The sequence below is a fragment of the Stegostoma tigrinum genome, chromosome 24 (assembly GCF_030684315.1).
Source record: "Stegostoma tigrinum isolate sSteTig4 chromosome 24, sSteTig4.hap1, whole genome shotgun sequence".
NCBI classification, from domain to species: Eukaryota; Metazoa; Chordata; class Chondrichthyes; order Orectolobiformes; family Stegostomatidae; genus Stegostoma; species Stegostoma tigrinum.
Window position 1 is genome coordinate 33,061,154 of NC_081377.1, and position 27,252 is coordinate 33,088,405.

Sequence of the window (27,252 nt, forward strand, 5' to 3'; positions counted from 1 at the left end):
GGGGGGGGGGGGGGGGGGTGGTGATGGTGACACCGCGGTGGGGTGTTAATGACACGAAGGTGATTGGGTTGGAGAAAGATTAGGACAGTGGAGTGCCACAAGGAAGTTGAATTGGGGGTATAATACTACAGAGGGGGCGGTCGGCAGTGAAGGGACAACTTGGGGGAAAGAGGAGTTGGGAGCGAATAGTGGCACAGAGGTGGAAAGGGAAAATACAGAGACAGCACCAGGTTTGCAGTAGGCACGGCAGGCGAGGAGACGTGAGAAGTGTAACTACGACCGGCAACCTCGAGCTGGGCCCCCGCAGTTAGACAGCCTTACACCGGTGCCGGGATCACAGACTCAAGCCCTATCAAGTGTCGCAGATTGACAGCAAGTCACACATCAAAGGCCTCAACTATACCCGCCGATTCTACTGGCGACTCCATGTAGCCGCTAAGTGCGTGGTTCCCTGCCCCGATCGCTCGCTCAGGCTGGTCTCCGGTCCCGGCTCCGCTAGGCCCCTTCCGCGCACACAAACAACATCACCGCGCTCTCCTCGCCCACTTCGGCCTGAGTGTCAGCGGAGCTGTCCAATCAATGGCAGGAACCCGCCCCATTCTGCCACCACCATCCAATCAGAGGTGCCACAGCCCGCGGCGTGTTTAATAATAAAGAGTGGGCGGGACCTAGGGCATCCTGGGAAATGAAGTTCGGAACCATGGAAACGGGACTGGATCCTCCAGCGACCAGGCTTGGATCCTGGGGAAACCATGGAAACCTGCGCTGGATTTTCCAGGGACCGGAGCTGGATCCCGAGGAAATTGTGGAAACTGGCGCTGGATCTCCGTGACTGGAACTGGATCCCTCGGAAACCGTGGAAAGCAACACTGGATCCCCCAGCGATCGGAGTTGGATCTTGGAGAAACCATGGGAGTCGGCACTGGACACCCCCCGTAACTGGAGCTGGTTACCGGGGAAACCATGGACACCAGTACTGGATCCTCCAGTAACCGAAGCTGGAACCTGATGAAACCTTGGAAAGCAGCGGTTGATCTTCCAGTGACTGGAGCTGGATCCGCGGGAAATAATGGAAACTGGCGCTGGATGCTCCAGTAATCGGAGCAGTATCCCAGGCAGAGCGCAACTGTAATACAGCACTGGCTCCCAAAACCTGCAACCTGATGCCATGAGGCAGAAATTTAATCTAAGAACTGAATCTCAAGTGGATTCTTTGGGGACTAGATCTGAAGTCTAGAAAATTGGTGAAGCGTTCCCACTGAAAAGTAGGAAACTGATTTCCAACAGCAATGGACTAAACTCCCTCACCCCTCATTCCACTCGCAAAGATTATAGTTGTCAAAGTAGGAGTCACTTGGATTAAAGTAGAATACCACGGGTGCTGCGAGACCTGGTCAATGTTTGCAGCACTTTTCATCAATCACTTAGGACTGAATTCCTGGTAAATGAGACATGGTCCCAGAGAACCTTGAGAATTTCACCCGAGGATACAAAGTGAGATAAATTTGGGGAGTGCCACTTTGTACCCTGCCATACCAGTGAAGAGAATATGGGTCGACATTATTTTTCAGACACCCTGTAACTAGTGGAGATCAGTGCTGGGGCCACAATTATTGACAATATATATGAAAGACCTAGAGAAGAAAAATTAATGTAGTGTAGTTAAGTTTGCAGATGATACTAAAATACCCGGGAAGTCAAGTGTTAGGATGACTCAAAATTACTGCGGCAGGATATGTACAGGTTAAGCAAGTAGGCAAAAACCTACCTGATGCAATATCATGTGGGAAAATGCAAGGTTCTATACTTTGGCATGAACAATAGAGGAGCTGAATATTACTAAATGAAGAAAGCTACAGAGCAGAGAAATTTGGAGGTCCTCATCCATGAATCACAAAAAGCTAGCAAAAAAGTACCCACAAAGTGGGCAATAGGGAAGGCAAATAGAACACGTCTTTTTCAAATTGAATGGAGTCTAAAAGCAGAGAGAAACCACACAAATACTACAGCTGGAAAATTGAACAGTTTTGGGTCCTTTATTTAAGGGAGGATATATTGTAATTGGATGCAGTCCAGAGAAAGTTCACAAGGCTGATACCAGATATGTAGGGACTGTATTATAAGTCCACATTGACTTCACAAGCTTCAAAATCCCCCCTCCCCGACCGCATCCCAAAACCAGCCCAGCTCATCCCCACCTCCTTAATCTGTCCATCCTTTCTCCCACCTATCGACAGCTCTGACCTCAACCACCCCACCCCCCCCCCCATCTCCTACGTACCAGCCTCATCCTGCCTCCTTGACCTGTCTTCCTGGACTGACCTACCCCCACCCTAACTCCCCACTTACACTCACCTTTACTGGCTCCAGCCTCTATTCTTTGACCAGTCTGTCTCCTCTCCACCTATCTGCTCCTTTATCCATCTTCCATCCACCTCCTCTCTCTCTCTATTTATTTCAGAATCCCCTTCTCCTCCCCCATTTCTGAAGAAGGGTCCCAACCCAAAACGTCAGCTTTCCTGGACCTCTGCTGCTGCTTGGCCTGCTGTGTTCATCCAGCTCCACACTTTGTTATCGTAAATGCAGAAAGGTTGTTTCCCCTTGTGGAAGAGTATAGGACCAAAGGGCCTTATCTCAGACCGAGGGATTGCCCATTTAAGACAGTGATGAAGTGGAGTCAATATATGGAATTATTCTTTACTGCAGAAGGCTGATAAAGCTGTGTTATTTATTATATTCAAGGGTGCAACAGATTTTTAATTAGTAAGGGAATCAAGGAATATAGGGAAAAGGCAGGAAAGTGGAGTTGAGGATTGAATTCTTAGAAGGTGTCTTTAGATTAGAAAATAGCTAGTATAACTCTTTTATTCAAAAAGGGAAGAGGGCAGTAACAGGAAACTACAGTTTAATATCTGCCAAAGGGAAAATTTTAGAACTATTACCCAAGGTGCAGAGAGACCTGGGTATCTTACTGCATGAATTGCAGATGAATGTTGTGTTAATTACAAGGGGAATTGAGTGTAAGAGAAGGGAGGTCATGTTTCAGTTATACAGTACATTGATGAGACCACGTGTAAAGTACTAATCACCGTACTCATGGAAGAATGTTAATGTGTTGGAAGCAGCTCAGAGAAGGTTTCTGATTAATGCCTGGAATTAGTGTGTTGCCTATTGAGGAAGGGCTGAACAGGCTAGGCCTGTATCCTCAGAAGTTTCAGGAATATATGTTTCCATTAAGTCACTATTAAATACAGAAGAGTCAGGTGACTTAATTAAAACATACATATTCCTTAGGGGATGCAACCAGGTGGATGTTGTTTCCTCTAGTTAGAGAATCCAGAACTGGGGTCATATTTTAAAAGGGTGTATTCATTTAAGGCAAAGATAAGAAAACATTTTTTTCTCTAAGGGTTGTAAACTTTTGGCATTCCTTTTCTCAAAGCCAATATATACAGAATCTTCAAATATTTTAAGGCAATAGCAGATACATTCTTGATTACCAAAGGAATGAAAGATTATCAACGTCATGCAGAAATGTAAAGTTGAGGTTAAAATCACACCAGAATGGCAGAGCATTTCAATGGGCTGAATGGTTTACTTTTGCTCCTATATCTTACGGTCTACATGCAGACTAGGCAGTTCCATACTTGCATGTCAGTCATGTCCCATCATTGTTGTTGCTTGTTTCTAGAGAAATTTGTTCTGTGATCTGAAGTTGGACAGGTGATGGCTTACTCTGCTTTCAAAACTGATTTTTGCTGGTGACAGTAAGCCCACATCCAGAGGTGCAGCTTTTGGGTGTAGCACTGCAATATGAAGATCATGTTTTGTCGCCCTGCATTTTGTCATAAATGATTTAAAAGTCTGAGCTGTCAGATCTTGGATAGTGTGGTGAGGCTATTGCATGGTTTATGCACTAGTTGTTACATGTGTTTCTGAAAAGTCTCCCCTTATATTGTATCCCATTGACAGATATTACCTTTTCAGGTACATCGAATGACTAAATATGATATTCATTGTGTCTGACATAGACACGGTTGATGGTCCTTTAACTGTCTGACAATTCTACATTTTGAGTCGTAGTTGTTGACTAGGAGAAAATTGTCACCATCATGGTGACTGAGAGGTACTTTGCGATGCCTAGTTAATGGCTCGTGTCTCACTGTCATTCTTGATTTCCACTCTCTATCTTCTGCCAAATCCAATCCTCTATCCATGCCAGTACCTTGGCCCTAACACCATTGGCTCTTAACTTATTTAGCAGTTTCCTGTGCAGTTCGTATTTTCTCTGTAACACTTTGTATGTTTTTCCTTTTATGCTGACCCTAACTTCCCTTGTTCGTATGATTGCTCCATCCTCCCCTTAGTTTGTTTCTTCTTCCTTGGGATGATTTTCAGCTGTCCCTCCTGAATTACTGCTAGAAACTCCAGCCATTGCTGCTTCATCATCATCCCTGCTTGGTTCACCTTCCAATTATCTCTGGTCAGCTTCCTCATATCTCTGCAGTCACCTACACTCAATTGTAAAACCATTATATCCAATTCAAGTTTCCCTTACTCAAACCACAGGGTTAATTCTATCATATTATGGTCACTATCCCCTAGGGGTTCCTTCATCTTAATTTGCAACTTGGTCAACATTTTGTTAAGAGTAATTTAAAACAGAAGACACTTCAATATTGGAGTTGGAGGTGGAAATGGAATAATTTAGCACTTTTTTTAAACAAAGATAATTAAAGGATGAAAGAAGTACCAATGACAAATGGAAATGAAAATGAAAGCAAGTAAACAGAATGAAAGAGAGGGAAAGCCCAAGGTCTGATAGATTGAGAACTTGAAGAATAATTTTGGAAATGTTAACTTTTTTAAAGCCATAAGTTTAAATTTAAAATAGATGGCATTTAAAGAACTGAAATCACTGAATGTAGATATTATCAGAGACATGGATTTGTAGGCTAGGGCATTGCTGATCTATTGTCTCAATCCAAACTACTTTAGAGCTCAAGGGAATAGGTGGAAGAAAACAAAACAAGGAAAGACTTCAAGAGGGTTATTCATTAATGTTTTGTTTTAATCATTGGATAAGGATGAGGTTAACTTGCTCGCTGAGCTGTCTTGTCTTTGTTCAGGCGTTTCATCACCCTGCTAAGTGACATCATCAGTGGAGCCTCTGACGAAGCAATGTTATTCCACACTGCTTGGAATTTATACCAACCAGTTTGTTATGGTGAGGCAACCACCTAGAAACTGATATCCATTTCAAGCCCACCGACTCCCACAGCTACCTAGAATACACCTCCTCCCACCCACCTTCCTGCAAAAATTCCATCCCCTATTCCCTATTCCTTCTAGTCCGCCGCATCTGCTCCCTGGATGAGGCATTCCACTCCCGTACATCTCAGATGTCCTCGTTCTTCAAGGATCAAAACTTGCCCCCCCCCCACCGCCAGTGGTTGAGAACGCCCTCGACCATGTCTCCCGCATTTCCTGCAATTCATCCCTCACACCCCGTCCCCGCAATAATCACCAAAAGAGAATCCCCCTCGTCCTCACATACCACCCCACCAACCTCCAGATACAAACGCATCATCCTCTGACACTTCTGCAATCCCACCCCACTACCAAAGACATTTTTCCATCCCCACCCTTGTCTGCTTTCCAGAGGGACCACTCTCTCTGGGACTTCCTTGTCTGCTCCACACTCCCCTCCAACCCCACCACACCCGGCACTTTCCCCTGCAACCACAGGAAGTGCTACACTTGCCCCCACACGACCTCCCTCACCCCTATCCCAGGCCCCAAGATGACTTTCCACATCAAGCAGATGTTCACCTGCACATCTGCCAATTTGGTATACTGTATCCACTGTACCCGTTGTGGCTTCCTCTACATTGGGGAAACCAAGCGGAGGCTTGGGGACCGCTTTGCAGAACACCTACGCTCGGTTCGCACTAAACAACTGCACCTCCCAGTCGCAAACCATTTCAACCCCCCCCCCTCATTCCTTAGATGACATGTTCATCCTGGGCCTCCTGCAGTGCCACAATGATGCCACCTGAAGGTTGCAGGAACAGCAACTCATATTCTGCTTGGGAACCCTGCAGCCCAATGGTATCAATGTGGACTTCACCAGCTTCAAAATCTCCCCTCCCTCACTGCATCGCAAAACCAGCCCAGCTAGTCCCCGCCTCCCTAACCTGTTTTTCCTCTCACCTATCCCCTCCTCCCACCTCAAGCCGCACCTCTATTTCCCACCTACTAACCTCATCCCGCCCCCCCCCTTGACCTGTCCCTCCTCCCCGGCCTGACCTATCCCCTCCCTATCTCCCCACCTACACTCACCTCCACAGGCTCCACCCCCACCCCTTGAACTTGTCTCTCTCCCCTCCACCTTCGATCCACTTCCCCCCCCATCCCTATTTATTTCAGAACCCTCTCCCCATCCCCCTCTCTGACGAAGGGTCTAAGCCCGAAACATCAGCTTTTGTGCTCCTAAGATGCTGCTTGGCCTGCTGTGTTCATCCAGCTCCACACTTTATTATGAGGAGTACTGTTATTTCTGCTTTTGATTTGTATGGGTTTGTTGATCAAAACCAGAAATGACAGTACTCACCATAATGATCTGGACAGTATAAATAGCAAGCAGAGTCGAATAACATCACTTAATCGGAGGCTCCACTCATGATGTCGCCTAGCATGGTGATGAAATGTCTGAAAGAAGACAAGCCAGCTCGGCAAGCAAGTCATCCACAACCTGAGCTACAGATCTTTGCTAAAACTTTAAATTGGAGAAGGATTTTTTGATTCAAATATATTTAGCTGTTAAATATTACATACTTTTTTGTGACCAAAATATTTTTGATATGGGGACCACAGACAGAATTGCTCCGTATTCCCATTGCCGTGCACATTGGTGTCAGAGCTCTTAGACTATATGATGCAGTAACAGAATGGACAAACTGGAATTGGGTTACTCTTAGTAATACATCAACGTAGACTAATTGGAAATATGTTCCCAATTTCATTTAGTCTCAAATGTATACCAAATCAGTGATGACAAATCCTTAACTTTAAAGGAAGAGTGTCAATGAGGCAAGCAATGTATGTATTGGAAAATTAAATGAATTGGATGACAGAAGGAACAATACTTCTGGTTGCAGGAATATAGAACATAGAACATTACAGCACAGTACAGGCCCTTCAGCCCTCGATGTTGTGCCAACCTGTCATACCGACCGCAAGCCCATCTAACCTACACTATTCCATGTACATCCATATGCTTATCCAATGACTTAAATGTACCTAAAATTGGCGAATCTACTACTGTTGCAAGCAAAGCATTCCATTCCCTTACTACTCTCTGAGTAAAGAAACTACCTCTGACATCTGTCCTATATCTTTCACCCCTCAATTTAAAGCTATGCCCCCTTGTGCTCGCCGTCACCATCCTAGGAAAAAGGCTCTCCCTATCCACCTTATCTAACCCTCTGATTATTTTATATGTTTCAATTAAGTCACCTCTCAACCTTCTTCTCTCTAATGAAAACAGCCTCAAGTCCCTCAGCCTTTCCTCGTAAGACCTTCCCTCCATACCAGGCAACATCCTAGTAAATCTCCTCTGCACCCTTTCCAAAGCTTCTACATCCTTCTTATAATGCGGAGACCAGAACTGTACACAATACTCCAAGTGCAGCCGCACCAGAGTTTTGTACAGCTTCACCATAACCTCTTGGTTCCAGAACTCGATCCCTCTATTAATAAAAGCTAAAACACTGAATGCCTTCTTAACAGCCCTGTCAACCTGGGTGGCAACTTTCAACGATCTGTGTACATGGACACCGAGATCTCTCTGCTCATCTACACTACTAAGAATCTTACCATCAGCCCAGTACTTTGCCTTCTGGTTACTCCTAGGTAGTCATAACAGCTGGGAGGTCCTGCAGCAAACAGTATATTCCACATGAATTAAATGATTTAATCAAATATATACTATAAGTCTCAGTTTAATAAGGGGATTAGAGAGATTTAGGTCCAATCTTTTTAAAAATTCATGTTTACACCAAAGGGTACTCAGGAAATTTAAGCAAGTGGCTAAATATAAATTGGAAGATATTATTCAAGCAAACTTTTATAAAAGCTGGAATAAGGTCTGCATTATATAACACAATTACTAGTTGTCAGAAACATGAGGCAGCCAAAAGTAATAGGAATCATGTACTAAGATTGTGAGGGCAATATGCTGGTTCCTGGCAAACATATGGAGGATGTTCCAGGTGACTGAGGAGTCCACAACCAGGGGATGACAGTCTAAGGATATGGGGGAGGCCATTCTGGACTGAGATGAGAAATTTCTTCAGCAGTGAACCTGTGAAATTCCCTGTCTCAGAAAACATTTGAAACCAAAACACAATGTTTTCAAGAAGTTGCATTTGGTTCTTTTGACTGGAGAGATCAAAGGACATGGGGAGGAAGCAGGAATAGGGTACTGAGTTAGATGATCAGCCATGATCATTAGAATGGTGCAGCAGACTCAAAGGACTGAATGCCTACTCCTGCTCTACTTGCTGTGTTTCATTGTTACTGGATTCAATCCAGTAACAAAGTGTGAAGATCATATTTTAAAGCTTCCACCACTTTTCAAAGCTTCCAGATGGTGAAAGGCTATGAATTTTCCCCAATTAGGAAACAGCAATATCTGAGATTCATGTAGAATATTTAGGGAAGAGACCTTCAAGACAGCAACTTATCATACGTTTCGAGCAAATAAATATCCAGTGTTCAATTTTAATCAGGAATTATAAAGGACAGTACATGAATTTTAATATCCAGAGTGGATTGAACTGTATCTTAAACTAGTTCACATCCAGACATCCAAATGATATCAAAACAAAAGGTTGGAGGTACTGGATCCTATGAAGCCTATGGGGCCTGACTACATTCCAGCAATTGTAGTGAAGACATGCTCCAGAACTTGGTGCACTTAGCCAATGTCTTCTCCTTCAGCTACAATACCAGCACCAGCAGGTTTGTTCTGTACAAATCCAAACTGGCCAATTACTGCCCCATCAGTCTACTTTTGACCATCAGTAAAGTGATGGAAGAGATCATCAACAGTGCCATCAAGCAACATTTGCTGAGCAACAACCTACTCAGTGAAGACTAGCTTGGGTTCCCAACAGGTCCACTCAGCTCCTGACATCATTACAGCCTTACTTCAAACAGGGACAAAGAGAGGTTAATTCCAGAGGTTAGATGAGTGTGACTGCCCTTGACAAGTGTGGCATCAAGCAGTCCTAGCAAAACTGGAGTCAATGGGAATCGGGGTGAAAACTCTCCGATGGTTGGGGTCATACCTGTCACTTAGGATGATGGTTGCAATTGTTGGAGGTCCTTCATCTTAGCTCTAGAATATCTCTGCAGGAGTTCCCCAGGATATTATCCTGCGCCAATCCATCTGCAGCTGCTATACAGTGACCTTCACTCCAACCTAAAGGTGGTTAGAAGTGGGAATGTTTGCTGGCACAATGTTCAGCATCATTCATGACTCTTCAGATAATGAAGGAGTCCATGTCCGAATGGACAAGATCTGGACAGTAGCTTGGGCTGAAAAGTTGCAAGTAAATTTGCATCACACAAACGCCAGGCAATAATAATTTTCAGTAAGAGAAAATCTAACTACCACCTCTTGATATTCATAGAGTCATGGGGTACACAACACGGAAACAGGCCCTTCAGCCCACATCATTTATGCTGACCCAGTTTCCTAAACTGAACTAGTCCCATTTGCCTACATTTGGCCCATATCCCTCTACAGCTTTCCTATCCATGTACCTGTCTAAATGTCTTTTAAATGTTTTAATTGTACCTGTGCCTACCACTTCCTCTGGTATCTCGTTCCATTGGTGCACCACCCCCAGTATAAAAATGTTGTCCCTCAGGTCCTTTTTAAATCTTTCCCTTCTCACCTTAAATATATGACCTCTAGTTTTCGACTCCCCAGTCCTGGGAAAAAGACCATGGCTATTCAACTTAGCTGTGCCATGTATGATTTTATAAGCCTGTATAAGGTGACCCTCAGTCTCTGATACTCTAAAGGTAAAAAGTACCATCCTATCCAGCCTTTCCTTATAACTCAAACCTTCCAGTAACTCCTTGTGATTCTTTTTTGCATACTTTCCAATTTAGTAACATCCTTACTGTAGCAGGGCAGTAGGAATTGCACACAGTACTCCTAATACGGTAATACTCCTAATATGATATCCCAATACTTGTATTCAGTGCTCAGCCCAATGAAGCCAAGCATGCCAAACGCCTTCTTCACCACCCTGTGATACCACTTTTAGGGATCTATGTACTTGCACACCAAGGTGTCTCTGATTGACAACATTCCCCATAGCCCTACAATTAAGTGTCCTGATCTCATTTGTGTTACCTTATATTTATCTGCATGAAACCACATCCGCCATTGCTTGGCCCACTAGCCCAACAGATCAAGATCCCTTTGGACTTTTAGATAACCTTCCTCACTGCCCATTTAACCACCATTTTTGGTGCTACCATCCATGGTATTACCATTACTGAATCTTCAACAATCAACATCTAGGGTGTTACCACTGACCAGAAGCTGAACTGGACTGGCCATATAAATATAGTGGCTACAAGAGCAGATCAGAGATTAGGAATAGTGCATCAGATAACTCATCTCAACTTCCCAAAGCCTGTCCACCACCTACAAAGCACAAATCAGAAAAGTGATGGAATATTCCCCCACTCGCCGAATGAGTGCAGCTCCAACAACACTCAAGCAGCATGACACCAAGGACAAAGCCTTCCTGACTGACACCACATCCATATATATTCACTCCCTCCAGTAGCAGCAGCGCATACCATCCACAAGATGAGCTGCAGAAATTCAAAGATCCTCAGACAGCAGTTTCTAGTCCACGGCCACTACCATCTTGAAGGACAAAGGCATCAGATACATGGGAACACTACCACCTGCAAGTTCCCCTTCAGGTCACTCACCATCCTGAATTGGAAATATACCACTCTGCCTTCCATGTCTGGGCCAAAACTTTGGGGGAAGTTCCCTCCCAAACAGCATTGTGGCCCAGTACACTGTACATGGACTGTATCAATTCAATAAAACAGTTCACCACCACTTTCTCAAAGGCCATTAGGGGCAGGTAATAAATGCTGGCTCAGCCAACCATTCCCACTATTAGTGAATGAAAAAAATTATTCTCATTGTTTTATGTAAAATGGGGTAGAGGCAGAAATCTGCAGAGTGTGCTGCACACAGGACTGCTGTATTTACTGGACTAAAGCCAACAGATAAATTATTTTAAACACTAAGCTGGACTGTTTTCTGATTTTTCTTGTTGAATGAGGACCAGAGTGGGAATGGGAATGGGAATTCCATGGGACTTTATTATGAGATTTTCATGAAAGTGCATCTGGATTTAACGGAGATGAACGTAATGTTTGGTATGGCCAGGTTTGTGATTGTGAGCAATGCTGTTTTATAAGCAGTGAAAAATAACTTCTAAAAAGTATTTCAAATAAAGATCACTAAAAGCTTTGCAGATTGTACACTTGAAGAAATTCAAGGATAACATTACTTAACCAGGTTTTGGAGCTCACTTAGCTCATAGGCTGTTGGAAACAAACTGAACTTTAATTTTTCATGTTATTAATGAGATTATTGCAATTCTGTAACACTTTTAATGCTCAATGCATCAAAATTCTGGAAGAAATATCCATTATATTTGGATGGACAATTGCCTGGATATACCAGGCACTGCTGGGAAACCAGCAGCCATTTGGAATATGCCACCAGATGTTATCATCCTATTCTTGTCTTCAGAGGTCACTCTCAGTTTGGAACATTCACACTGCCAGTCAATCAATCACTGCTACTTTGCTGTTAATGTCCGTATTCTGCCACGCAAGTGATGGCTTTCACCATATTGTACAAGTGTGTCTGGGATGATTCAAAATAAATCCATGATAGAATTAATATGAACAATGATGGAATATATTGCTGTGCTAAAGCTTCAATTCTTGCTCAGGATTCATATTATGAACGAGGCTACTTACATCGCCAGGTACACCCAATTTTAAATCATGCAAATCATTCTTTCATATTTACATGTCATGTGCTTACCTGCCAAGTAACTGGCTAATTTCTAAGCATGTGAATGTGAAATGTTGATTTTAACCTATAAATTAAACCATAATATGAAAGAATTTATATAATTTTATTAATACTTGGTAGTATCCCAGTTATGTACACATTATTAAAAATGATGAAACCAGTGGCTTGGTACAGGAATGCCATTTGCACTGAATGATTGGGAATGTGAGATACTCAAGAGAGAGAAATGCTGCAAACATGTGGATGAACAAAAGAAGGAAACTTCTTCCAGATGATTAAATTTCAGCATGACACCGAAATTTGATTGTGGTTAGTTGGGTGAAGTTGTTGAATCACATTTGAGAAGGCAGCTGGGATGGAGCTGATTGGCCCCCAACCATTGCATAATTGCAGCCATTCATGCCACAATTCATTCAAGATCAACAGATTGCTGTAGCAACTGTGATTTCATTCTGCCCTTCCTCTTCCTTTAGAGCTTGATCCAAATTGAGATAAAACATTGAATGAGGCATGATGGCACAGTGTTCTCTTTACTGTCTGCATCCATCATGAATAAACTGAGCACGCCCAGGAGTTCAGCTGCATTCTCAGGTGAGACATGGGAATAGTGCATGTTGATACTGCATGGACACCACAATAAACAGAAAAAAATCAAATAGCCCCAACCCATTGCAACACATATAAAAAATCTGAAAAACATAAAAATATTAATACCTCAGTGTTGCAGTGACTCACAAAATACTCCAAACAGCATGAAGCACGTAAACACATTCAAATAGGTTTTCTTTAGAGTGTTGTGCCTTACATAAGCAAGTTATTTGAAACAGAAAGTGCAAAAATGAATTTACTTAATTTACTTAAAGGCAATTAGTTAAAGCAGCGAATCATTTGACAACACCAGCACACACCCTTTATTCTTGTGACATTACTCCTATGACTGGCTGCCGGTTTCCACAGATATCGTGTTCCGGGTTTACAGCAGCAAAACAAGGTAACAAAAAGCTAATATCGGTGGTTAAATGAGCCCCACCCACAAAACATGTATAAGTGTAATGTACTGGTGTTAGCGCTGCTGTGTTTCAAGCTCATTTAATATAATTTATAAACCAGAAGCCTCTTTTATCAGTTAATGACTCAGCACTTTCTTTCCCCACTCACCACACTGCCTTTTCTCGTGCTCTCCACCACAAAGGCCTATACTTCTCCATCTCTTCTCTGTGCCTCTTTAATTTCAAGATTTGAAATTATGGCTGCACAGTTTGGCTGGGGGTAGTGTTTGGTCGGAGGCCTGGCTGAGAGAGATGGCTGACCTGAGGCTCACCTGGAATGGTTCTTTGCTGGGGGAGCCACTGTGCCAAGTCCGTATTGCTATTCTGGATTTTAGTGCAGTCCACAGGTTTGAAATACTGTCATCAGTTAGACAGTTTTTGCTTTGTATGGGGTCTCTGGACATACAGCAGTGATTTTCTTTTGATTACATTTGGAAATATAACACAAAATGGAGTCACTTAATTACAGTCTGATGTAAAATAGACCCTGATAACAGCTAGAAAAATAAAGTTCATCTTTGGTTTTCAGTCAAGTATCGAATGCATGAACTGTCCCTGACTTCTCAATCAGAACCTGTTTCTCCAAGTGTTATACAAGCTTGTGTTCTCTTGAGGTGCAGGACCTGATGGTATTGTATCTAACAGGTAACTGCATCTGGACCTTGTACTTTGCAAACACCACATCCCAGATATTGAAATACTGTCGGCAGTGTAGTCCAGGAGGTGGGGCTACAACACACAGCAAGGCTGTGCTTTTGCAAATTGTGCTTTTGGTAATGAAATAAAACAAATCTTACTATCAACAAAATTTCAGATGCCTCACTGTAGTTGGTTTTTCCTCTGTGTATCTCACTCTTTACTGTAGCTTTTACTATTCCGTGAGACATCAGAGCCTAACAGCAAGGATCAAGGGGAAAGAGATCTTATTCCCAGAAAACACACTTCGAGAAACAGGTTGCAGGCAGAGTTCAGGGCCATGAATGACGTTGGCAGAAGCTGGAAATGTCGCAGCTTCCTCTGTCTCATGTGACTTTATGACTGGAAGTCATTAGATTTGTCACCTGGTCCAGGGTCACTAACAAAGCGGTGCATACGCTGACTGGGTGAACCACCTTCGTCATTAGTGGAATTTTTTGCAGAGAACACAATTCCTTTGTCCTCTCCAGGTACTGCATCCTTGTTCTGATTCTCAATGGACTCCTTGGAGAATGGAGAGGCCAGGTCAACGGTGATTGATGGCAAATCACTTGTAGGATCCCTGGGCTCAAAATACATGGCATCTGAATGGAGAGAGAGGAATTGTTAGTACTGAGATGTCACATCTCTAAGCATTTTTGCATTCAGCTCTAGGAAATTCAGATATATTGTAAATGTAATTTATAATTTCTTTTTAAAGTGCAACAATGTAGGGCCAACACCCTTTGTCTATCAACATCCTGGAGTGCACACAGACCAGAAATGAACCAGACTACCCAAGTAAATTCTGTCACTACAACAGCATGTCAGAACCTAGGGATCCTGCAGTGGGTATCTCAGTTCCTGACTCACCAAAGCCTGTCTACAATCTACAAAGCATAAGTCAGGAAAGTGATAGAATACTCACCACTTGCCTTCATGAGTGCAACTCCAATGACACTCATGGTGCTTGACACCATCCAGAACAAAGCCTTCCTGACTGGCACCACATCCAAATATAATCAGTTCCTACACCACTGACACTCAGTAGCAGCAGTGTGTACCAACCCCACAAGACGCACTTCAGAAATTCACCAGGGTTCCTTCAACAGCACCTTCCAAACCAATGACCACTGCCTCTTGAAGGACAAAGGCAAATGATACACAGAACAGCACCAACTGCATGTTCTCCTCACCATACAGACTTGGAAATATATCCTTGTTTCTTCAGTGTCACTGGGTCAACACTCTTGAATCTCCTCCCTAATGGAATTATGGGTCTCTCTGCACCAAATGGACTATGGCGGTCAAGAAAGCAGCTCACCATCACTTTCTCAAGGGAAACTGGGGATGGGCAATAAAGGCTGGCCCAGCTCGCAAAACCTATATACTACAAAATAATTAAAATACAAATCGGTAATGGGCCTTAGGAGTACCAAGTTTCTACAGAAGGCAGGTCTGGTTGAGATGTCTCCCACAGTAACCTGGGATACAAGGGAGAAAATTGCATTAGTGCTGACTCAAATTTTTAAATCATCCCTGGCTATAGGGGAGATGCCGGAGGACTGCAGGACAGCTAAAATGGCCAGTAAGTCTCTCAATGGTAGGGAAACTGTTGGAGAAAATAGTTAGAGAGAAAATTAATCTCCATTTAGAGAGGCAAAGTTTAATCAGGGCTAGTCAGCATGGCTTTGTCAGAGGGAGGGCCTAACAAATCTGGTGGAACTTTTTAGAGGAGTTATCAAGTGTTTGGATGAGGGTAGGGGAGTTGATGTATTTATATGAATTTCAGCAAGGCTTTGACAATGTTCCACATAGGAAACTGATAAAGAAGGTCAAAGTTCATGGGATCCAGGGCAAGTTGAATCCATAACTGGCTTAGTGACAGGAGAAAGTGGATGGTAGTAGAAGTTTGTTTGTATGACTGGAGGCAAGTGCGCAGTGCTGGGTCCCTTACTGTTTCTGATAGTCATAAATTAGGTAGATGAGGATGTTGGGAGTTGGGGGGTGAGGAGTGGGCAGATGATGTGATTTTATGGATAGCACAAAGATTGGGTGGCTGGTTGACATGGAGGGGGAAGGTGTTAGGTTACAGGAGGATGTCAAGGGTTGGTCTGGTGGACAGATTAATGGCAAATGGAATTTAACCCTGATAAATGTGAGCTCATGCACTGTGGATGGAGGAACAAGACAAAGGAGTACTCAATGAATGGCAGCACAACAGGAAGCTCAGGAAAACAGGGGGATATTAGGGTGTTTGTCATAAAGTCCCTGAAGGTGGCAGGACAGGTTAATACAGCAGTTAAGACGTCATACAAGATACTTGCCCTCATCAGTCATGGATCACAAGAGCAGAAAGGTCACATTGGAGCTGTACAGAACATTGGTTACACCACAGCTAGAGTACTGTGCATAGTTCTGGTCACCATACTAAAGGAAGGGCATGGCGCCACTTAAGATGGTGCAGAGGAGATTCAGGATGTTGTGTGGGGGAGAACATTTCAGCTTGAAGAGAGGCTCAGTAAGGTAAAATTATTTTCTTTGGGGCAGAGAACATTGAAGGGGACCTCAGCGGTGTACAAAATTAAGGGAGGTGAACAATGTGGATAGAAAGAAGCTGTTCACCCTATTTGAAGGGTCAATAACAAGGGGACGTAACTTTAAGGTGAAAGGCAGGAGGCTTAGAGGGGATTTGAGGAAAAGCCTTTTCACTCAGATGGCATTGGGGGTCTGGAACATACTGTCTGGGAGGATGGCTGAGTTGGGAAACCTCAACCTATGAAATGTACCTGGATTAGAACGTCAAGTGTCATAACAGTAAAGGCTATGGACCTGATGTAGATCACAGCATATTTTTGGTGGTTACAGGCCTGATTGGTCGAAGGGTCTCTTCTGTACTGTATGATTCTATGAGGCCAATTGGTCACTATCAATGTAACACCTGGGGAAAATTTCAGTTGCCGAAATTCTAGCCTTGATTTAGTAGACTTGGGCAATTATGTTCATGTATCACAAGACCGTAGCACAAAATCCAGGCTGATATTTCAAAACAGTAATAGGAAAGCTGGATTGCCAGAGGGACCACACTTAAGAAATGCTCTGCTGGTGGAGTTGCCCTCTTTTGGATGTGACACTAAACTGGAGCCCTGTCTGCCCTCTTAGGTGGATGTAAAATATTCCACGGCACTATGGGAAAAGCAGAGGCGAATGCTCTGATGTTCTATTCTATATTTAATCTTTAAACAACACCACTAAACCAGTTTGTTGAGTCACCTAACTCATTCCTGTTGAAGAATTTTGCTGTATGTAAATAGGCTGCTGCATGTGCCTAGTAGCACTATTCTGAAAACATTTAATTGGATGTAAAATGACATCTTGAGGATTTGAAAGGCATTACGTAAATTTATTCTATTTCTTAAGTCCCCATTGGTGTACCCTGCTCATTTAGGAAAGCCAGCTAGTTTGGTCAGAATATGCAGTGTACATTGCATGGACAGAAATGAGTTTAAGTAGGTCTAGGACATGCAAACCATGGCTTGGCCATGACTCAAAGTTTTCAAGACAACAACGAAGCTGCAGGTGTCATAGTCCACAGTCCACTGCAGTCCACAGTTAGAGAGATTTGTTTTGGTATGCGGGGTTGAAATAAAAGCATGCAGTGAAAAGGGACTGGAACCTGTACATTTTGTGATTTGTTTCTTGCACTGTTTTATTCTTGAACAGAACGGAAGTCAATATTATCAACCTACCTCAAGATCCAGGGGTCAGTAATCTTCATGACAAGATATGGTGGGGATCAGCGTTCTGCACTGACCTATGTTCAACAATAAAATTAACAAAATAATGTGGCACAAAGCAGGCTGGACCTGTTTCATTACCTGGATCAATTGGCTTCTGCCCAGGTGGGGAGCCACGGCCACCGGATGGAACCGTAAGGTAAGCAGACATCTGTAAAATTCACCCAAAGAGTGATTATTGTGAACACATGGGTATAGGTCATTGTCAAATCATAATAACAAAGGATGTCAAAAGAATCTTATTAAATATGGTAGACATATCCTACAAACCACCACACAGTTCCTCCAAATGAGCCATGTGTTAGCTAAACTGATCATCAGGACTTTTGACTGTTGTCTGCAGTGAAACTAGCTCTCAAGTCCCACAGATTGGTATAATTTGCTCTTGCTAGGTAAACACTGCCAACATGGTGTAAAATTTCTCAAAAACCACAAATTTGCTACGTAGATCCTGGTGTCCAAGATCTCCAACATTAAACTGCTGAAGGTAGCAAACCGGGCTGGAATTGCCAGTGGGTCTCTATAGGCTGGGCATTCATTGGAGAGTACGATATTCAACCTTATTCCCTAATTGGCATCACCAACTCTTAAAAATGCTTGATAATGCCCACTTTCCATCCAGTTCAGTACCATCCATTTTCCACCTGGTTCTACTACCTTTTACTCAATTTCAGCCCCACTAACATATGGCCCAGCTTTGACCATGCCCATTTCATCTAGTGCCAGTCCCATTTTCTGACCACCCTGTTGCAGCTTCACCCACCTTCCCGCAGTGTACAATATTGTTTTTTTCCATTCATGTGTGGGATGTGGAAGTCGCTGGCTGGCCAGCGTTTCTTTCCCATCCCTGGTTGCCCTTGAGAAGGTGGTGGTGAGCTGCTTTCTTGAACTGCTGCAGTCCACCTGCTGTGGGTTGATCCACAACGTTGTTAGAGGGGGAATTCTAGGATTTTGACCCAGCGACAGTGAAGGAACAGCGATATATTTCCAAGTCAGGATGGTGAGTGACTTGGAGGGGAACTTGGAGGTGGTGCTGCCACCATATGTCTGATGCCCTTGTCCTTCCAGATGGAAGTAGTCGTGGGTTTGGAAGGTGCTGTCTGAGGATCTTTGGTGAATTTCTGTAGTGTATCTTGTAGACAGTAGACACTGCTACTACTGAGGATTGGTGGTGGAGGGGTGGATGCTTGTGGATATAGTGCCAATCAAGCAGATTGCTGTGTCCTGGATGATGTCAGGTTTCTTGAGTGTTGTTGGGGCTGTACTCATCAAGTGGGGAGTATTCCATCACACTCCTGACTTGTGCCTTGTAGATGACAGGCAGGCTTTGAGGAGTCAGGTGGTGAGCTTCTTGCCGCAGTATTCCTAGCTCTGGCCTGCTCTGTTGCCACTGTGTTTATGTGGTGAGTCCAGTTGAGTTTCTGGTCAATAATAGCCCCCAAGATTGTTATTCCATACTTATAAGTAAAGCAGGAAGTGGTAACGTGTAGCATGAGAGCATGCTCCTGAAAGTCATTTGTGGATCTGTTTTAGTCACCCGAGGTACAGGTAGGAAGTTTGTAGATTGTGATAGGGGAACTTTCTGAGAGAGCAAAACGTAGGCTGTGCAAGGAGCTATATTGGTTGATTGACTTTTCTTAATCCAGACATTTTTATGTTCTGTTCAGTCACTGATAAAATCTCATTATGGAAAAACAGTGAATCATGAAATCTTCCAACGGAGATGGATTTGGAGGCTGCTCAGCTCTAACCCAAAAAAATTGGTCTGGGAGACCACCATCTGTAGCAGTGGGTAATGACTGGAGTACTGTAAATGCTTAAAATGCTCAGAGAACCCAAGGCAAGCTTCGTTTCAACAGTAAGACCCCACCTACCCGTGGATCCAAACTGCGCAACCTCTGCCGTTTTAGTAATATTTGATTCCACTGGTCCTCATAAGGATCGGCGATCAGTGTATGTCTATTGTAGGATCGAAGCTAAAAGAAAAAGCAGAGGTTATTCACTGAGACATGCAGCATTAAGGGACACAACTTGCAGACAAGAGTTTCACTCTGTTAGTTCACAATAGACACCAATGCAGAACAGGAGCGCTAGCTGTACAGTAAATAACAATTACCTGGCTGAACGAACTAAACTGGTGCAGTGAGGAAGGTTTAGCAAATAGGAATTAGGAGCAGAAGTGGGCCATTCAGTCATTCAACATGGTAAACACTGCACTCCCGCATTCTCCCCATATTCCTCAACATTCCTAGCCTTTAGAAATCTATTTCTTTCAGAAACATATTCTGTAAATACTGAATAATAACTGGAGTTGGTGAATAACCTTTAGCCTGAACAGCTGTAGTAGTTAGTGACCTTTACTCTAAAGATTACTGCAATAAGTAAGTAATAGTGTGTAACAATGTAGTTAGTAAACTTTAGCCCAAACAGCAACTGTACAGTGAGTAACATCTACCCAGAGCAGATTCATACCCGTTGTCTTGTTTTCTGGAGATTCTCACGAAGTATTTTTCGGACTTCCTCTTCTCTTTCTTTTGAGAGTGTCGGCAGTAGTCGTTCTGTAAGCGTATCCTTCCTCTGGACATGCCTAGTAAACGTTTGAACCACACACCATTCATTTCAGCAATAATGTTTAGGGAACTCATATGGGCCCTTTATATTTGTATAATCCACAGAAGCAGCTTTCATACGCAACATAAAACCTGTGACTGGTCAGAATTACAGACTTGGAGTAAGGGAACACTGCCCAAAATTACCCCTCTGTTTCAATAAGGATGAAGCATTGTAAATTAAAACCTTTTAGTTCTTTCAATTATGTAATGACTTCTCAACAACATGACGAAACCAAGTATTTCATAAAGATTCAGCTTTAGTCTCCTTTTGATGCCCTCTTCCCCTTTCCTTTTGCCAATGACCCAATTTCTCTTCCCATTAGGCCCCACTTCTTCCATTGCTTTCTCTTCACTTCCTGTCTCACCTGTGCACTCTCCACATGCAACCCCGAAATTCCCTCTCTTCCCTCTAGCATCCTCACCTTTATGCCCCTCACCTCCCATTGACCCTCTGAATTTCTTCTCTATTACAGTTACTTACTGTATAGACACTGATGACGGAAGCTTGGGTAGGCCACCACTTACAACCATCTCGATTGCATTTTTCATTTCCATTTTGTGGTAAAATGCGATGAGCTGTGGCTCTTTCGATCTTTCTCCAGTAATTAAACATTTCTTAACGTATTTTTTATTAAAGCGGTTCAGCCTGAAAGAGAACTTACAATTATTTCAAAGTGATTGGGGTGTGTGTCCGTGTCCATGTGTGTCGGTGTCCAGAGACAGATGTCTGTCCAGCTATCATCTAAACACTATGTTTCTGAGCCTGGATTATCTACATGCGTAGCATCATTCAAATTACACCAGCTTGTCATCCTGTTCCCTACAGCATATGCAGCATGAGTTATACATGAGTTCTCTGGGTAAGCAAGCCTCTATCGTCCTTGTTAGACAAACTGGAACCAGGGAATGGACCATCCATTCACCCTTTGTGCTTAGAAAGGAGGTATGGAAATACCAATACCACATGTAAATGGTTAAGTGCTACATTGTAAGGTTTCCTTTGGCCCAGCTTAGACTCCAGGTTCCAATTTTCGTGAGTTTTGAGTGTTTTGTTATTAAAGATTGTATACAGAGTTGTTTTGTGAGATATCTTAAAACCAGGGCCTGATCACTCATGAAATTAATTGAACGAAAATAAATCTGTCTCAAAGCAGCTGGATAACCCCAACATTAAATACATTTAAGTGACGTAATGATAGTCCAAGCCCTGATAGTTGAGAAATAACTTCTGAAACCTGACTCACTTGTCCTTCCAGTGGTGATGTCCATAGTGTCCACATACATCTTCAATACCAGTCAGTAAATGATCCAGGAACTGAGAAAAGAAACATCTTTAGTTGCTGACTAGAAATACTGTGCTGGGTTGAAAAACTGCTACGTTTATGTTAGATTTATTGAATCGTGCTACATGGCACAGCACAAGAGGTGCATTATCCCACTGTTGCTTCAAGCAGCTCTCCACTTATTCCTATGTCTTACAATTACCTGTGCTTTTAAACTGGTTCTGAAAATAACAATAAAAATGAACCAATTTTTAAAAACATTTAACAGTAACTGATAATTATCATTTTGATGATTTTACTTCTCACTATTATTGACAAGGCTTCATGCTATCTCAGTAACTGCAGACACAAATACAAAAATAAAATACCACACTTATTGGAAATCTGAAATAAAAACAAATGCTGTAAAATGTTTGATGGTATTTCCTTCATTATTTCTTCCAGGCACAGCTTGATGTCACCAAATACATCTTTCCCCTCCTTCCCTTTCAGGATTCCAAAGGGATCATTCAGTCTCTTGACACCACTCCACTGATTTAAGAACAGCTTCTTCCCCGCTGTAATTGGGGATCTCTTTTATATTAGAGCTAAACTATCTCAGCACCTTCTCCGCAGCAATAACATTATATTCTGCATTCTATTCCATTACTCTGACATACTTACGTAAGATATGATTTATCTGGTTAGCACACAAAACATGACTTTTTGCTGTATCTCAGTACAAGAGACAATAATAAACTAAATTCCTCAGTCATTCCTAATACAGCAATGTCATCATTTCATTTAAACACGAGATGAAAACATGCCCTTTCATTGCCTCTCTTCTCACCAGTGAAGGTCCTGAACATTTCTTCCACATGAAGCAGAGATCTACTTCTACTTCTTTCAATTTAGTATACTGTACTCATTTTTTTTACAATGTGATTTCAGCTACATTAGGAAATCAAATGTAGACTGGGTAACCTCTTTGTTGAACACTTCCATTCAGTTTACAAAAATAATCTTTAAACTTCTGGATGCTTATCAATTTAATCGCCACTATGTTCCGACACTGAGATTTCTGTCCATGACCTCCTATTCCAGTGAAGTTCAACATAAGCTTGGAGAACAATGCCATAGCTTTCAAATCAGGCACCCTACTCAGTTTTCTGGACTTAACATTGAATTCAATAACCTGAGAACAACATGAATTTTATTTTTGATAATAAAATGTGAGGCTGGATGAACACAGCAGGCCAAGCAGCATCTCAGGAGCACAAAAGCTGACGTTTCGGGCCTAGACCCTTCATCAGAGAGGGGGATGGGGGGAGGGAACTGGAATAAATAGGGAGAGAGGGGGAGGCGGACCGAAGATGGAGAGTAAAGAAGATAGGTGGAGAGGGTGTAGGTGGGGAGGTAGGGAGGGGATAGGTCAGTCCAGGGAAGACGGACAGGTCAAGGAGGTGGGATGAGGTTAGTAGGTAGCTGGGGGTGCGGCTTGGGGTGGGAGGAAGGGATGGGTGAGAGGAAGAACCGGTTCGGGAGGCAGAGACAGGTTGGACTGGTTTTGGGATGCAGTGGGTGGGGGGGAAGAGCTGGGCTGGTTGTGTGGTGCAGTGGGGGGAGGGGATGAACTGGGCTGGTTGAGGGATGCAGTGGGGGAAGGGGAGATTTTGAAACTGGTGAAGTCCACATTGATACCATATGGCTGCAGGGTTCCCAGGCGGAATATGAGTTGCTGTTCCTGCAACCTTCGGGTGGCATCATTGTGGCAGTGCAGGAGGCCCATGATGGACATGTCATCAAGAGAATGGGAGGGGGAGTGGAAATGGTTTGCGACTGGGAGGTGCAGTTGTTTGTTGCGAACTGAGCGGAGGTGTTCTGCAAAGCGGTCCCCAAGCCTCCGCTTGGTTTCCCCAATGTAGAGAAAGCCGCACCGGGTACAGTGGATGCAGTATACCACATTGGCAGATGTGCAGGTGAACCTCTGCTTAATTTTATTTTTGTTTTGTCTGGGTTATCTCGGTCTTAACTTTTCTTTCCATTCAAATTGTTGTCAGGTGGTTGCTAAATTATTCATGTATCATCTTTACACAGTACTTGTTTTTGTACTATACCAATTACCATTGTCTTTGGCTTTTGCAGAAAATCTTTTATTTAATCTCTCCTGTCCTCCACCCAATCAATGACCTTCCTTTCTGCTCTTCCTACACTCTTCTCCCTTTCAACGACTTACTGTTACATTTCTATTTTTCCTCAGTTCTGATGAAAATTCAATTTAACATAACATGTTAATGCTATTTCTCTGCACAGATACTTCCTCCCCTGAGTATTTCCAGCATGTCCTGTTTTCGCTACTGCAGACACAACACTATATTGCAGTAACTGTACAGAAAATGAACCTGAATGCATAAGGTTTTATTGCTAAGGGTGTGTTAACAAAAATGAGAATAAAAACAAATGACAAGGGACAGGAACAAAAACAGAAATTGCTGGAAAGACTCAGCAGGTCCCACAGCATCTGTGGTGAGAAAAGAAAATAGAAGAAATTCCTATTTCCAAAACATTACCTCTGCTTTCTCTGCTTAGATGCTGCTAGACAGCTGAGCTTTTGCAGCAATTTCTTTGGGTTTTTTGACAAGGGAGAGGAATTGTTAGGAGGTAAGATGTATGTTGTCAAATGGGAGAATGTGGTTAAAGGTGTATCCAAAGGATCTACTGCCGTATGTAGTTGACGGAATAGGAAACTGTGAATTCAGATGTGCACCCACGCAAAATAATAATGTGGCCACATTATTTTGGAGAGTGGATGGATTGTGAAGGTACTATGTTATCAGCCTGGAACTTAACCAAGCTGAAAGATCCAGTGCCTCTTATTAGTGAGTTATGAGTGCATAACTGACTAAATGTCAATTCTAGTGACCTGCAGGTGAATGATGCATGGAAATTGAGTGTTTCTAAAAGATGTATCTGGAGGGATATCTGCTAACACAGAAATCTGTGAATCTACTAAATGCTGAAAGTAATGGTAGCATATACTTGGTAAGGACAAGAGTGGGAATTTAATACACAGGTGTAGGAGCTATTAAGCCTTTTAAACCACAATGCCACAGCAAGTCAGGAAATAATCACACTGAAGGAAATAGAAAATCTTAGCACGTAGAAGCAGCAGAACCTGGGAAACCCGGGGATGCAACAGCCTAGAGTTATTATTGCTGGGCTATAAAACCAGAGATCCTGGTAACATTCTGGGGACTCTGGTTCGAATTCCGCCATGGCAGATGGGAATCAATATCAGGAATTAAGAATCTAATGATGAGCGTAAATCCATCGTCGATTGTCGTAAAAAACCCACTAATGTCCTTTATTGAAGGAAACTGCCATCCTTACCTGGTCTGGCCTACATGAGACTCCAGATCCACTGCAATTTGGCTGACTCTTAACTGCCCTCTGGGCAATTAGAAATGGGCAATAAATGCTGCCTAGCCAGCGATGCCCTCATCCCATGAATGAATAAAGGATTTAAGTAAGTATTTATAACATAAAGACCTAGATAACCCTTTGTGTGTTCAGTATCTTTAGTGGTTAGTGTTAAACTCAATTTTGTAAGGATTTAATTTAATGGAAGCAAACGTAAATTGAAAGAAAAGAACTGCTTACATTCTCACAGCATTTGAAGATGCTAATAACTGAAAAGTAGTGAAATAAGTAGCTAAATAATTTATTCAAACTAAATTCATCTATTTCGTAATTTAAGCTTTATGTAACTAATTCAAGAAATAAAGCTCAGATAACAAAGAAATTAATAAAGACATGACTATAACGGAGTGTGCTATGATTGTGTTACATGGGCAGTTGTGGACAGTGAGACTGTCCTAGACTGTTACATCCATTGACATGTCTCTGTCTTGAGACATCCCACATCAGAGTCATTGAACTGGAATTCAGCTACAGACACTTTGACACATAAGGAAGATGACAGAATTACTGGATTATTTACTCCTAAGTAGTTACACACAAAAACAAGAGTACAGGTAGGGGAAGGGAATAATGTCACTGCCAGTCACCAAAGGAGAACTGAGGAAAAGCTGTGAAGGAAGTCCAGCATACAGTGCTCTGTCCAACAGGTACAAAATATTCTGCGTGTGAGGATTAAGATGACGACTTGCAGAAAGGCAGAACGCAAGCCAAAGCACCATGGAAGAGAAAGAAAATCAGAAGAGGATTTTTTTTTTAATTATAGGGGATTCTATAATTAAGAATAAAGATGGTATTTTATGCAGTCTTGATAGGGTGTACCAAAGAAAGTGTTGCCCACTCAGCGCCAGGATAATGAGCATCTCGAGATGGCTGGAAAAGAATCTAGACAGGCAGATCAGTTATTGTGTTTCATGTCAGGACAAATGACATTTAAAATAGAGAAGTAATTCCATTGAGTGAGTATGAAGAGTAGGGAATTATTTTCAGATTATCATTAACCTACCTAATAATTAGCACAGGGGCAAATAAATTAGGAAAGATATAGTTAAAGGATTAGAATGGGAAGTTGAGTTAGCATTTCACGGAATTCTAGGACAAGGATGAACTGCACATTTGAACAGGCTGCATCTGAATTTCCTGGGACTAACTTCAAAGCAGAAAGGATAGCAAAAGTTAGGAAAAGATTTTATACTAAACTATAATGTAAATAAGATTTTCAACTAACAACATGAGCAGGGGAATGGGTTGAAGAAAATGCTAGAAATTCAGCTAATTGACAAAAAATGAAATTGTATAACAGCCTAAGAACAATTTAAAGTAAGAATAAAGATAACATGAACATGCATAGATTAAATGAATCCATACAACAGAAAGATGAAACAGTTCCTAAAAACTAGAGCAGAATATTAAATTGAAACAGTTGAAAGTATGGTGCAGAAAAGCCCTAGTATTCAAAACAAAAACATCAGACTAGAGGTAATTTGTAAAGAGGACCTAGAAATATTAAAGATGATTGAAACATAATCATATAGAGCATAGGACTGCAAACTAAATATTGCAAAATACAATACATTTGAAAGGACAGGAAATGAAGTAACTACACTGTTTAAAGATAGCATAATGACAATAGAGAAAAATGTTGCAATTAACAAGGAGATATAGTTAATGAAGCCAGATGGATTTGACTAGAGGTTAAAAAAAATCTATCCATTATAGGTATTTCCTAACCAACCTGTTCAGAGACGTTATTACACTATGGAGTAGGTAGGACTAGAACTGTAGCCTCCTAGCTATGGGATAGGGGTAATATCACTGTGCCACAAGATCCCCTTAGAGGTAATTACACAGACAACCCAATTCAGTCACTTTTGTGTGTTCTGTATGAAAGCAGATCCTCTCCTCATTGTCTGAAGTTTCAACCTGAGCTATTTCCTTGCCAGTTTTTTGTCAGTGATGACTTGCCATTGTCTTCCACTCTTGGGGCAAAGTGAGGATGCAGCTGACCTCAGCTGTAATGACAATCAAATCTTTTCTTTTGGTATAATTCTAAACCATATACTGGACATCTAGTCAAATAAACTAACTCTTCCCCAAAACACCAAATAATGAAAGCAAAATGAAGGAAGAGACAGATGTTTGCTACTCTATAAGGTAAACTGCAGAACAGCATAATAACCACGAGGGATGCCAGATGAGTGCAATGCAATATCCATGCAAAAA

General features: G+C 42.4%; 2 protein-coding genes across 2 annotated transcripts in view; both read right to left on the reverse strand.

The window, feature by feature from the left end:
• wdtc1 (WD and tetratricopeptide repeats 1) overlaps window positions 1–552 on the reverse strand; it is a 43,961-nt gene extending 43,409 nt beyond the window's left edge. Inside the window, exon 1 of the mRNA XM_048558075.2 lies at window positions 404–552. The gene's annotated coding sequence lies outside the window, so the exon portion shown is untranslated. The remainder of the gene's footprint in view (window positions 1–403) is intronic.
• Window positions 553–12,241: 11,689 nt separating this feature from the next.
• Window positions 12,242–27,252, reverse strand: part of LOC125464945 (sodium/hydrogen exchanger 1) — a 53,725-nt gene continuing 38,714 nt past the window's right edge. The window contains exons 7-12 of the mRNA XM_048557901.2: window positions 21,535–21,605; window positions 20,772–20,936; window positions 20,151–20,265; window positions 19,553–19,654; window positions 17,760–17,829; window positions 12,242–14,486 (exon numbers count right to left, since the gene is read on the reverse strand). Coding sequence (XP_048413858.1) covers window positions 14,239–14,486; window positions 17,760–17,829; window positions 19,553–19,654; window positions 20,151–20,265; window positions 20,772–20,936; window positions 21,535–21,605 — 771 coding nt within the window. The 3' untranslated portion in view covers window positions 12,242–14,238. The remainder of the gene's footprint in view (window positions 14,487–17,759; window positions 17,830–19,552; window positions 19,655–20,150; window positions 20,266–20,771; window positions 20,937–21,534; window positions 21,606–27,252) is intronic.